Source organism: Topomyia yanbarensis, chromosome 2, assembly GCF_030247195.1.
Source record: "Topomyia yanbarensis strain Yona2022 chromosome 2, ASM3024719v1, whole genome shotgun sequence".
Classification (NCBI taxonomy): domain Eukaryota; kingdom Metazoa; phylum Arthropoda; class Insecta; order Diptera; family Culicidae; genus Topomyia; species Topomyia yanbarensis.
Window position 1 is genome coordinate 469,515,583 of NC_080671.1, and position 13,605 is coordinate 469,529,187.

Consider the following 13,605-nt stretch of genomic DNA (forward strand, 5'->3'; position numbering starts at 1 on the left):
AACCTCTAGCTATGCCCCTGTTAACATACAGAAAACCTATACAAGTAAAAAAATTGGCCCTCTGGGATTAGGTTGGCGATTTTAACAGCGATTGCTTAACCTTTCTATATGAGAAAGGCAAAACCTGAAAAACCAATTGAAATCATGACTGCATGCTACCCGTTTCAGCGTAAACTAACACTCAAGAATGAAATTTAAAAGTTGACCCGAGGCCAGGGTAAATTTTTACTGGCAGGCGACATAATTACCCGTCACTCGTTAAGGGGAAACATTAGACACAACCGGAACGTCATAGTACAACCTTCACGCTGGACACTATGTCGTCCTCAACCCACATTCCATCAGCTACGAAGAGTTACCTTGGGGTGGGCGTAGCGTAGTTGGTAAATCGATTGCTTTGTACGCAGCGCACCTGGGTTCGAGTCCCGACCCCGAACATAGGGTTAGAAATTTTTCAAAGGAGATTTTTCTAACCCGAAGATGCGAATGACCTTAAGGTTAAAACCTCTATAATCGAAACAAAAAAAAAAGAGTTAAATACCGGATAAAACTGTTCAAGCCCTAGCAACGATTGAGGTTATATGACACTCTTGAAGCTCGTCTTAAAACTTAGAATGAACTTGTAGTGTGCTATAAAACTAAAAACGCTACTTGGGAGGACATGTCCAAAACAATAATAATCACAATATGCTTCCACGGTAGCGCATCTCATATTAGCTTTTTTGGAGCACATTCGATAGTATATTAAGTCCGATACTATACCCTTCGGATATTTCACACCAACGGTCGGAAGGTACTCTGTTACTGTTTGCCGATGACTCGGCAATCATCTGCAGTGGACGGGTGATCCGTACTCTCGACAATAAGCTCCAAGCTGGGTTCAAGGCACCTCAATTCCTCCCTCAGTACGTAGAAACTACGTGTTAATATCATGAAAACGCAAGTCATCGCGTACCCATATCGTTATTCTGCTATATTTCTACGTAAAGGACTTTTCTCCACAAAGGAGAAAATTCTTTGAAACCTCATTTGCGCGATACAAACCTATAACTAAATTAGTTATGGAATTTGCGTTTTGATCTCATCTCATCAGCATCCAAAAATAACTTAGTGACAGGACTAAGCTAGCGCCGGATAGACGCTAGCTCTAGAAAACGAATACACGATTTGTGTTTCTGAGCGAACCCCTAGTCCTGCGTGATGTCCGATCTGCTACGAATATCGCGTTAAAGCTGTATTTGTTTAAAAAAATTGTTTAAAAAATAACAAAAATAGTTAGCATCCAATGAAGTCGCTTGTCGTGCAAATCTCGCCCATTCCATTCTAAACATTATATCTACTATAATGTATGGGACTCAGCACTCAAATTTTATGCACATAATCTTTGAAGATCGTTCATAAAAACTGTTGCATCATCGAGATAATAAACTTCGAAATTGCCCAAAATCTTCTTCGATGTTCGAAAATGTCTCGAAATTTTACAATTTTTCTTGCAGTTAGTAAGACTTCCCAGAAGCTTGTATGACATGCAGTACCTAAAGCTTAAAGAGGTTTTTTGATGTTCGTCACTTTTTACCTTTCTCATATAGAAAGGTTATGCAATTACTCTAAAAACCGCTAATCTAATCCCGGCCTAATTCTATTTTTTTACCTATATAGGCTTAGGTCGGAGTATGCAATAAGGGGTTGCTACTTTAAAATTAAAACTAGTTTAAAATTTCTTAACAAGTTGAAAATTTTCTTCCTCCTTGATCCGCCGCTGGTTTCAAGCGATGTTTCAGTGTCGACACATAGTATCTCAAGATCTCGGTTGTCGATCCATTGTATGTATGTGCAAATCGTACTGAATATGTAATATACATTTCCATCATAGTATTGAACAGAACCAGCCATGGAATCGTAGTTTGGACAAATGAGAAAGGCACAATTGCACCACTAGGTGGATTAAAACAGGTTTTTAACTCTTCATATCATTGATCACACTGTGCTACAGTGATTTTGTGCTTTTCAAGTGACCTAGTAAAGGTTGTACAGTAGGGTGGGCCGAAAAACACGAAAATCGAAAAATCCAAGGTACACAAGCTGTTTTGAACGTGGATCCACGAAATAATGTCGAAGCCGGGATTTCGTGGATTTTCATTGAGGATTAAGAGTTTCAACAGACCCTACTTGTTAGAATTTTTATAAAATTTTGTGACTATTTTCACTAAAACTGGGTCCCAGCTTATACATGGGTCTCAAAACCTCAAAGTTGCCTGATTAGGAAACCTGTATTGGTTGCTGAAATCGGTTGACCCCCGGTGACCAGTGCCGAACCCCTCGATTTACATCAATTTATGGTTCACGAAAACTTCAATAACTAATTAAATAATGAAGCGAGTGCTTTGGATAATTATACCGTTGGAAAGGGAAACCCTAGGTCTATGATTTAGACCAATAAAATTTTAGGGCGGCCATATTGGATTTTACCCTCACTTTTAATTTAATTTTAACATGTCATTTTTAAAGTAGTTCATACCAACCGATCAAGAAAAAAATTCCATATTTTTTTATTATTACAGAGGTTTTAACCTTAGGGTCATTTGCCTCCTTTCGGGTTAGAGAAATTTCTTTTGGAAAAAATCTCTAATTCTATGTGCGGGGCTAGGAATCGAATCCAGGCGTACAAGGCAACCGATTTACCAACTACGCCATAGCTGTTCCCCATAATTACATCATTAAAAGCTGAGATTTTTTACTATTTGATATGCCAGAAGCAATTGATTGAGAATCTAGCTCCAATAAGACGTAGCTCTTTTCAATATTTTTAAACGAGCGATAAAATCAATAACATGGTCAGTGAAGGGTGCACACGCCGTTTCAATCAAAATACTATTGGCGTGCCCCTTGTGCTCAGCCATTAGCTTTCGCACCATAACCAGGTAGTAAATGCCTTGGACATGTCAGTCCAACAGAATGGTCGGCAAGAAGAACAACTTAGATCTGACGGGGTTAAGTACTATTAGTGCAGAGGGAACCGCGGTTTATACTGGACGTATTGGCGGTATTATAAGATTGTTTGAAAAAGATCTTAACCGTCCCTAACAATGGATTATCTGCCTAATGCACATGAATAAACTATCTACCTACCGTCATCTGAATGATTGTAAAACTTTTCCAGTAGTGAAATTTTGGAAAATTCCGTTTACCTCACCATCCGTCAACGCTGAGGTACTGACTAATGATCAAAAATATTTGTTCCATTTATGTTTGGCAATTGGCAATGGAAAATGCTCGGATGATCTAGCACTGTTAAAACCAGGCAAAATACACTCAAGATGGTTGACAACTACCGCTAGAATTTTACGATTATATATTAGCAGAAATCCAACGAAAGCTTTGAAAAATTTCTACAGCTTCGTTATTCAACTACGACTGAATTGAAGAACATTGTTGCAACTGAAAAATCCAAAACATTCCATGTCATTCATAAGCAGTCGAAAGAAGTGTAAAAACAGTAACTGAGGCAGCAGAAAATGTTTTAGGAGAAAAAGCCCGTCGTTGATCTATTTTGAGAAAAATTAAATCTAGAGAAATTACACATAAATTTGAATCAAATGAACACCTTGTTTAAACGGTGATATAAACTTGGTTGGATCTTGTTATTAGTATTTAATTCCCAAACCACTGGAATAAAATTTTTAAATTGAATCGGTAGGAGTAAACATCGCAAAAAGCTTTATTTTCATAAAAAAGATAAAATCCAATATAATTTTATTATTTTAACTGATAGGCCTCGGTTTAACCCTTCCAACGATATAATTACACTAGTTTACAAGAAAAATGAAGCTTCAAGAAAAAGTATTTTTTAGACTAATTTTGGGTCGCTAAACACGAAAACAATATTCATTTTTTTGTTCAAAGATGCGATTTTGAGCACTTTTTGTAGTTTTTAGTGAATATTTCTTGTCAAAATCATCCAATTAATTTAGTCACTATGTGATGAGATGCCTTTTCCAAAAACATATAATATGTGTCGATCATATGTAAAATTTTTGGTGCTGCAAGCGACCAAAGTTTAAAAAAAGCCCATTTTTGATCATTTTTAAAAGTTAGTCATTTTTAATTGATTTTTTTACAGAAAAAGGAGTTTTTTCGGACCTTCTAGAATCTAAGATGACAGAAAATATCACTAACATCGGATGGAAAATGTTGATGCTATGGCACATTAAGCGAAATGGAAATTTTATGATTTTAGCAGACCTTGCCCTGGTGCGGCGGTTTGGAGGGTGTAGCACTGGTCTCATAAGCCAGTCGTCAAATATTCGAGTCCCTATCGGAAAGGAGTCTCAATGGAATCGTAGCACTAGCCACGTAATGTTCCGTGAACTGAAAATCTGCTGCGAAGCTGGTTGAAGCAAAAGGCGAAAATTCCTTTAATTCGTTAAATATTTACTCACCACAGACAAAACAAAACTTTTCCAACGAATATTTCCACGTTTTAAAAAGCACACTTAGTTGTACAAGGAAATATCCAAAACCATTAAAATGCCGCAGGATGGATGGATGCAAGCTCGAGAAGACAGTACCCAACACAAACAATAACTATCAAGTACCGTAAACCGGGGTGACATTGATCACTTTTCGGAGTAATCATTACGTATTTTTAGACCATGTACTGATGTATGGAGAACAAGATTGGATGATTTTATCTAAAATTGTCCTCTTACAGCTATTTTTCCAAAAATGATTTGAAGTTGAAGTCCGTTTTCGTATGCCGGGGTGACTTTGATTACCTGCATGTTATTGATGTCAATGTTTTTAATTCAAATGTTCGTTTAAACTAATTCTGGAAAGATACTAATTGTTAAATAGATGTTAATGTATTATACAAAGTATTTCAATGTACTGTAAAATTCGAGTAACCAAAATTCGTATAATTTGTGCCTAACTAGAATAAAAGATTCTGGAAACTTTTAGAACGGCTAAAATTGCTTTATTTCAGTGCTTAATCCATGTACAAAAACTTACATTTATTTTAACACGTTGGAATATTGAACAATAAAAAATGTTGCGAGTTTTAGCTTAAATAATTTGAAATAATTGCCGACTAGCTTCACAAAAATTGTATTTAAAATAAACAAACTCTTAAAACTAAATTTGGCGCATTTATTACTCGTGCTCAAATCTGAGATTTATTTGTTTTATACAAAATAGACACTTTACGAAGCTTCGTAAAAATAAGGTAAAGTAAAATTTTGGTTTTTCGTAGTTTTTGTACCCAAAAATCGTACAATATACTCAAAAAGTATAACAAATCAGTATTTTATAAGTTTAGAGTAAAAATCATTTCAAATTAAAATTTTCAAATGTCAGCCGAAAGTATGATTGTACGAAAGATAAAAAGTTACAATTTTCACTCAGTGCTTCATATCATCTACATTTTTCATCCGATTTTTGTGACTATTAGCTTGAAATTTGTGTAAAAAGAATATTTATCTCATTAGATTCTAAAAGAATTTTCTTCTTCTAAAAAAATTACTAGAAATATGCATTTTTTTAAAAAAAATGGTTGAACATTAGACTTTTTTACTTTGGTCGATTGTAATCATAATAAATGTACATTTGATCTACGCATATTATACATTTTCGGAAAGGGCACATCAATACCTTTCGAACTGTTTCGATCGGATCTTATTTGAACGAGATATTGACAAATAACTAAAATAGTGCCCAAAAACATCTTTTTCAAAGAAATCTTGGTTTTCGTATTCAGCGATCCAAAATCAACTTAGAAAACACCTTTCTTCTTAGCTTATCGCGATTACCTTCAAATTGTTGAAATCTGTCACATTAGATTCTGAAAATATGAATAATTAATTTTTCTGCAATAAAATAAAAAATAAATAGAGCAAAAACAAAAAAGAGGAAGCAACAGAAAAACGCTTTGTTTTTTTAAACTCGAACTTCTTTGAAAGACAAATAGAGTATTGTTTTCGTGTTCAGCGGCCCAAAGTTGATCTAGGAAACACTTTTTCTCGTAACTTCATTTTTCTTGTAAACTAGTGTAATCTTATTTAAGACCAAAAGAGATATGTAAAAAACACAGCAATTTTCACTTGGTGCTTAATAACATCACCAGTTTTTATCTGATTTTCGTGGTCTTAGGCTTAAAATTCACGTGAGAAGTTTGTCTGTCACATAAGATTTTAAAAGGTTTTTTTTTGCCGAATTATTTTTTTTATGAAAAATAAACTAAAAATGAGTAGTTTTACCAAACATTACTTTTTTGACTTTGGTTGCTCTTAACCCTAAATTGTTGATATTTTATTCTAACATGTTATACATTTTTGGAATGGGCACATCAATACCTTTCGAATGGTGAGTTTGTGTTAATCGGAAAATTTGTTCCTGAGATATTGACCAATAACTCAAAAAGGGCTCCAAAAAACGTTTTTCAAAAAATCACAAAACGGTTCTTTGAAAAAGAAAATGGATATGATTTTGAAAAATTGACTTAGAAAACACCTTTTTTCTTAACTTCATACAATCACCCCAAAATTTGTAAACTAGTATTATCCAACACAATCGCTTCATTATTTATCCCTAAAAAAGGCACGCGGGTCTCAGAGGCCCGGTACGTTACAATTTTTAGTTACAAAAAATGTATGCAGCGTAAGCTTTGGCATGGAAATTTTGATAAGTAGCTTTGAAATCTATAACAAAAATAAAGAATTGTGAAATTTTCATCTATGGAGTGATGCGCAGCTATGTTTGAATTTTTTACATGCACAAAAAGACAAGCCGGGCCTGGCAGGCCCGGTGTGCATGCAATATTTACTAGGAATACCACGGGTTTTATACATTAATATTTTTCTGAAAAAAAAAAATAAAAACATTTTGATGAGTTCATCTTCATATTAGCTGATATTTTTTCATGTATTGATTGCTTTTATCTTTCTACCTTTTCTTATAAGAAAAAATCTTGAAAGTTTGAGCGAATTCTATACATTTCTTTTATAAGAAATGTAAAAATAGCATACGATAATGACGTGTGTCATATTTTTTTGGGTAAATATTTTTATTTCACCCACTGTGGTCTACTTGACAATTATTTGGATACAACATAACTTAACTCTGTCGTTATTGTCCATTTTTGTTGTCTATTCTTTGCGTTATAGTTGTCGTAATTATTCAAATTGTAGGATCTAGAAGCAACAAAAAAATTGAAATGGCTATAAGACGATATGCCCATGTTTTCAATCATCTCAAAGAATCTGAAATAATGGCAGAAATTCGAGCAAATTCAACAGCAGACGATTTCGAAACTGATTTGAAAAGCGAGGAAGAAGATGTGAATGATATTGCTTCCGACGTTGAATCTGATGCAGACTCGGAAGAAAAATCTGAATATGTACTCCGGTTATGCATCAGAAGAAATTAATAGCAACACAGAAACATTTATTCGTCGTGTTCAAACGAAATGGAGCTCAGAACCAATCGACAGTCGACGTGATCTTCCGAGTACTCACCTTTTGGGAAAAAAATTGACCTTTTTACATCCATTGCCTTATACGCTGAAATCGGGATTTGCTGCGTGTTCGTACTCATCATCCTGTAATTCCGGAACCGGAAGTCGGATCAATTATAAATTCAACAGCAGCCAATGGGAATGCTGTACCTTTCATTTTTCGACTACGAGATCAGTTACAATATCCCATTCCCACAATTTTCCAAGAGTCCCTGTGATGCTTAAAACATTCAATACATTGAGAATTGATAAGATAATTATTATTGTAAAATTTAATTAAATTAGTTGGCTTCAATAAGTTTTTTCATCAATTTAATTAATTTTGGTTTGGAGGGGGTTTTAACCTCCAATTCATCTCCTCCACCCTTAGCTGCACTTTTGCCTTAAGAGTCAAGCGAGAGAATTCTTAACCGTTATGTGTCCGACGCGGTACCCGGGTACCTTTTTAGGTTTCAATTAATGAAATTCCCATGTTTTATCCATAGCTGGAAATTGAAACTTCAACTTAGAACTTCACTAAGTCTAGCTTTTGGGTTAATAATATTGTTGATATAGAAAGAGGGGGAGTGAGGTGGGGCTTCTCAATTTTTTTTACTACGTAACAGGCCGACGTGGGTACCCGGGTACCCACAAAACTGAAATGTCAATAACTAAGGATAATTCCAACCGATTTTGATACTTTTAGGTGTTTTGGATTCAGGAACTCATCCATTTTTAGACTTGGTAAAAATGAATCGGAATACTTCATTCGGCTCTCAGGAATCCGGATTTCCGAAAGCATGTTCCAGTGCTGGGATGCCATTTGTGAATTTCAATGGAATACTAGCAATATGGGTATCAATATTCTTGGAATTGCATCAGTAGGATACATCTAGTGGATTTGGAACCATTTGGTGATTTAACCCCGGAACGGACATTGCGGAGCAGGTTCCCGTGGGGCTGCGAGTGGCCATTCCATTCCAATTCCATTTTTCAAACTGGGTCCCATAATAACAACTTATAGACTTCCGAGATAATTTGAAGGGTTTTGATCCGTATTACCAAAAACCAGATCGATTCATCCGGTTCAATTTTACAAATTCGAAAAGTGGACAAGTTTCTGAATCCAAAACATCTAAAAGCGTCCAAATCGGTTAAAGGAAGCCATAGTTATGATCATTTCAATTTGTGGTTACCCAGGTACCCTCGATGGCCTGTTAAAGGTGTTTTTTGTTGGACACATAACGGTTAATAATTTTAAGTTTTCATCTCAACTCTACGCATTTTAAAAAACGTTTTCAGCAAATTTTGAAATTAAGACAAGTTCACAGGAATTAAACCATTTCCAACTTTGCAACTTATTTGATAAATTGTATCTTGTCCATATTTCAGAACATCCCTTACAAAGTGACCTCAACATGATAGGAAATCTGACAACTGTTGTTAGTTTCAGAGTGGTAATTCTAGTTTCTATTGGAATCTTTTCATGCAGATATTTAATATGATATTGTTATGATTTGACTACTATGAGATCCCGACTACGAGATCAGTTACAATTCTTACAATTTTCTAAGGCTCCCTGTGATGCTTAAAACATTCAATACTTTGAGAATTTATCAGATAATTATTATTGTAGAATTTAATTAAATCAGTTAGCTTCAATAAGTTCTTTCGTCAAACCAATTAACTTTGGTTTGGGGGGGGGGTTTAACCTCCAATTTATCCCCTCCACTCTTAGCTGCGCTACAGCCTTAAGAGTCAAGCGAGAGAATTCTTAATTTCTGAAAAATTGAATATCTCCGATAATTTTCAACCGATTTTGATGCTCAAAATGTCATTGGACGTTAGAATGTTCTTTCGAATTATCATGAGATCAAGGACGAGGCATTGGAAAAATGTAACATAGTATTTTTTTGTGTGCTGAAGGTTCCACAAAATGTTTTCATATAAATTAAGATTTTATATGAAAACAGTTCAAACGTGGTTTTGTGGGGTATTTGATTGGGCTTTCAATCTATACTAGGTTCACTTGGAAAGTTCAGTCAACTTTTTCTTTATAACACGGTTTTATCAGAAATAAGTTACAACTTGACAAAACTGTGCCATTGTACTGAGTTAACCTTTGACATTAACTTTTTCTATTTGTATATTTGGAATAAAAGAGCATAAAAGGTAGTTATATATAAAACACATATCCCCGAAATACCTAAATAAATAATTTTGTTCTTTTATTAAATTTCCATTGTTTTGAGCAGAGAAAATCGTCTTTTTATCTAATCAACTAAGAACACTATTTTTAAAGTGGATTTTTATTGTACTCGGTTTTATGGGACTTTAATCAAAGCTGCAGTGTAAATCCAGATAAATTATTGAAATGAAATTGATTGTAAGGTGAATTTTTGCTTTTAGAGGTGCAAAAATGTTTTTTTTTCCAATAAAACCTGTCTTAGTATTCATCGATTCAATTATTTGCAGAGATTTAACGAATAACAATTGTTTTCATTTTCGACCCATTTTCACACCCAACGACGACAAGTTTTACTGGAACGGAACATATTATCTATAATCCCACGAAATGCGTTATAATCCATTCAACTATTTTGACGCAAAAACGCCCACAAGCGATTTTTAATTTCATCGACGCTTTGCTCACTTCCTGCAGCAATCGTTTCGGCTAATCGGATTCATGCCATAATGATCTTGTTAACAATCGTTTATTGCTGCTTAAAGTTGAGCAGTCCAACACGCATTGTTCCGCTTGGGTAGGCGGAAATTTTCCGCCAACATTATCCAACAATTTGATCTAATACAAAACTTCTTAGCAGCACTAATTACGTAATCACTGTACGGCTGGAGAATACTACAACCGACATTTTTTTTTGCACGTTTCATTGTATCCATTTGCTCACCTTTTGCCAGTCCGAACACGAAGATCAAAAGCGATATGATTATATTCCTCTGCATGAATTCCATTTCTGTTCCGTGAGGAGTTTTCGCAGCGGCACCAGCAGCAGCAGCAGCAGCGTGTTGACGTTGATGGAACCTGTCTGCCTAGCGCTGAGTACCTGCTGTCGGTCGGCCGGAGGGACTACGGTTGTACGGCTCGGGAATCCTCTTCTTTGCCTGTCTCCAATCTACACCCCCTTCAAACCCCACCACCCGCACCATGAATTGCCAAACCACGGTAGCTAATGGGCTTCATTTTTTTCCACTCGGGTGTACTTCCTACAGGAGGTGGTTTCTCGGTACCGCCCCAACTGCCTCGTTTGTTGTTTTTCTTTTCTTGTTTTGCTTAGTCACGCGAGTTTCCGCACACTTTGCTTCACCCCAAGATCGCACGTCGCACGTCTAGCTCCCGCCGTTTAGCTTAAAGCTTTAATCCAATGAAGCATTTTCATGACCTTTCCCCACAACGAGAGACACGAATTCACGTTAGAAGTAACAGATTATTTTCCGGGACTAGTTGATGACGACTATAAATACATATTCCATTTGATTCACATACATGACCTATGACTTCGCTACGCCACATAAATCTGATTACAGGTCACTCACTTTTCACTCGGTTCTGACTTTCTCGTTGGAATGTAAAGCAGAAAACATTTGCGGAATGTCGATGTCGGTACGGTTGAATAATCCCTTTCACAAGCAACACTATTCTAACCGGGTAGGGTTTCGACCCTCAAAAAGTTGAAACGAATTCTCCGTCGCAGCCAGCTTTACACAACCACTCTCACCCAGTGACCGACCGACCGTTCATAACTTTTTTTTGAATGCGCTGTTCGTCAATTTTCACCAATCATAATCCAAGGTCGTTTACCGCCTCCTTCCGGTGCTTCTTCTGCTCGGGTGCTTTCCGGTGGCTCATCATCAGGAAGGAACTGAATCGCACCTATTTTAATCACCTTCCACAATACAAAGTGGCCCTAGCCTAAGCGACAAAGAAAATATCGATTTTCCCTCTTTCCGCGGTGTGCTAAGCACGGAACCAGAGCCACAGATCAGATACACCGATTGCACACAATGGAATCCGACAGTTCACTTTTTATCCTCACTTCCTTATGGCACTGGAACCTCTTTTTCTTCTTGTTACAAGCAGATACAACAATTGGCTAAACCGAGCGCGCGACGCAATTCTTCCATCCCTTCCGATGATTGTCGACACCAAACTGATCTTGGATCGGGTGGAAAATATGTGCTTTCCCTCTGGCTCTAGTCGTCCGCAGTAGTAGGCTTTTGCGTTCGGATTGCTTTTTTCCCGAACGTGTCCCCAGTATTCGCTCAACCCGCGGGAGTGACTGAGAGTGAGAAAATCGCGCGAGAGCGAACCATACCCGTCGCCGTGTTCGGGAATTTTCTCCCGCGACAGAATTTTCCTCAGCTGTGTGAAAAGATTTTCGTTAAATTGGATTAACTATTCTTCTGGTTTGGCGATATGCGGAGGTGGTGCTGACGACACCCTTCGTGGTGGAGGCTGTCACCCGAGAGAGAGAGCGTACGAGAGTCAGAGAAACGGAGAAGTGGAAAAGTACCCGACAGAGTATACTTGGTTCGTTGCGTAGGAGATTCGGAAAATTGAAAATCCTTGCATCGTCGATCAGAGCAGTCCATGAATGGGTTTTCTCTTTCGCACATCTCAGATTTGTTTGGAAGCAAGAGTGTGGCGCCTATGGGGTGTGATGTGGCTGGTTTTGGAAAAAGAACTCAGGTCGATGGAAGTATGTGTGCGTGAGAGCAGTTTGGTGAAAATTGGTACGGGAACTATATCTTCGAGATGATGATAGTGGGTTTAATCGAATTGGTCGCAATTGAGGTTTCTGAAAAATCTTTTGAACTTTGGTTTGAGTAAACAACATACGGTGATACAATGATTTTGTGCTACTCAAGTGACCTAGACCTGTAGATATCACCAAATGCGACACAAAACAATGTTTGAAAAATGTTGTATACCCACATAATCTTGATATGCAATAAAAAAATTGGGGGACCAGTAGCACTAAAAAAATAGCTATGCTGCCTTTTTCCAACCGATTTTCAATCTTAAAATTGTTTTGGAAAAAAGAAGAATAGACCTTTCCATGCGATGTTATGCTCCGTTGTTAAAAATATTATGCGGTTAGAGGACAGCAATATGAAAATATCCATTCTTTTGTGATTTTTTGTTAAAAACATGAAAATTACACGTTTTTATTTCAATGAACATTAGAGAATTAGAGAATATTTTGTTCCGCATCTAAAGGGCGAACACGAAATTATTGCGACACATTCAACAGGACATAACTTTTTTACCATTGGGTAAAAATCAACCAAATTCTGCACACTTTCTCATTGATGTGTATTGTTTACATGCTGTCAAACTCGAAGTCGTGTTTTTCGATTCAACGAAAATGGAGGTGAACCAACGTGAGTCTAGGGAACAAATTCTTTCCAAACACCTGGAATTTCCTGACCTGTTGCACCGGCAGTTGGGAAAAATGTTGAACATTCACCATTCAACCGTCTCCAGAGTGTTGAAGCGGTTCCAGGAGCGGTTGACGTTGGACCACGGCAAAGGAGCTGGAAGAAAACCGGGACCGGAGAACAAAAAGGCGGAGGGAAAGGTGAAGCGGATGATTAAAGCAAATCCCAACGTCTCAAGCCGTGATTTGGCTAAAAAGATCGGCATGTCGCAGCGCTACGTCCAGAATGCAAAGAAGAGAACTGGATTACATACATGCAAGGTACAGAACTTCCCAAACCGCGATGAGCGGCAACAATCGACGGCTAAAACTCGGGCACGGAAGTTCTACGAGAAGATGCTGACAAAATATGGCTGCTGTGTGATGGACGACGAAACGTATATAAAAGCCGATTTTAAGCAAATTCCGGGGTTGGAGTTTTCACCGGCAAGAGCAAGTTCTATGTGGACGACAAATTTAAAAAGAAGAAAATGTCGAAGTTCGCCTCCAAATATCTCATTTGACAGGCCATCTACTCTTGCGGACTTAGGAGTGAGCCTTTCGTGACAAAGAGCACAGTAAATGGCGAGATCTACAAATCTGAGTTCCTCGAGAAGCGCCTTTTTGCAGAGATGCGACTCCGAAAGAAAGAAAAAGAGATGCAGCGCGCGTTCGAAA

The 13,605-nt window shown here is 37.1% G+C and overlaps 1 protein-coding gene across 1 annotated transcript in view; it reads right to left on the bottom strand.

Moving 5' to 3' along the window:
• Positions 1 to 11,716, bottom strand: part of LOC131686183 (uncharacterized) — a 57,058-nt gene extending 45,342 nt beyond the window's left edge. Inside the window, exon 1 of the mRNA XM_058970408.1 lies at positions 10,399 to 11,716. Coding sequence (XP_058826391.1) covers positions 10,399 to 10,462 — 64 coding nt within the window. The 5' untranslated portion in view covers positions 10,463 to 11,716. The remainder of the gene's footprint in view (positions 1 to 10,398) is intronic.
• Positions 11,717 to 13,605: the final 1,889 nt, after the last annotated feature.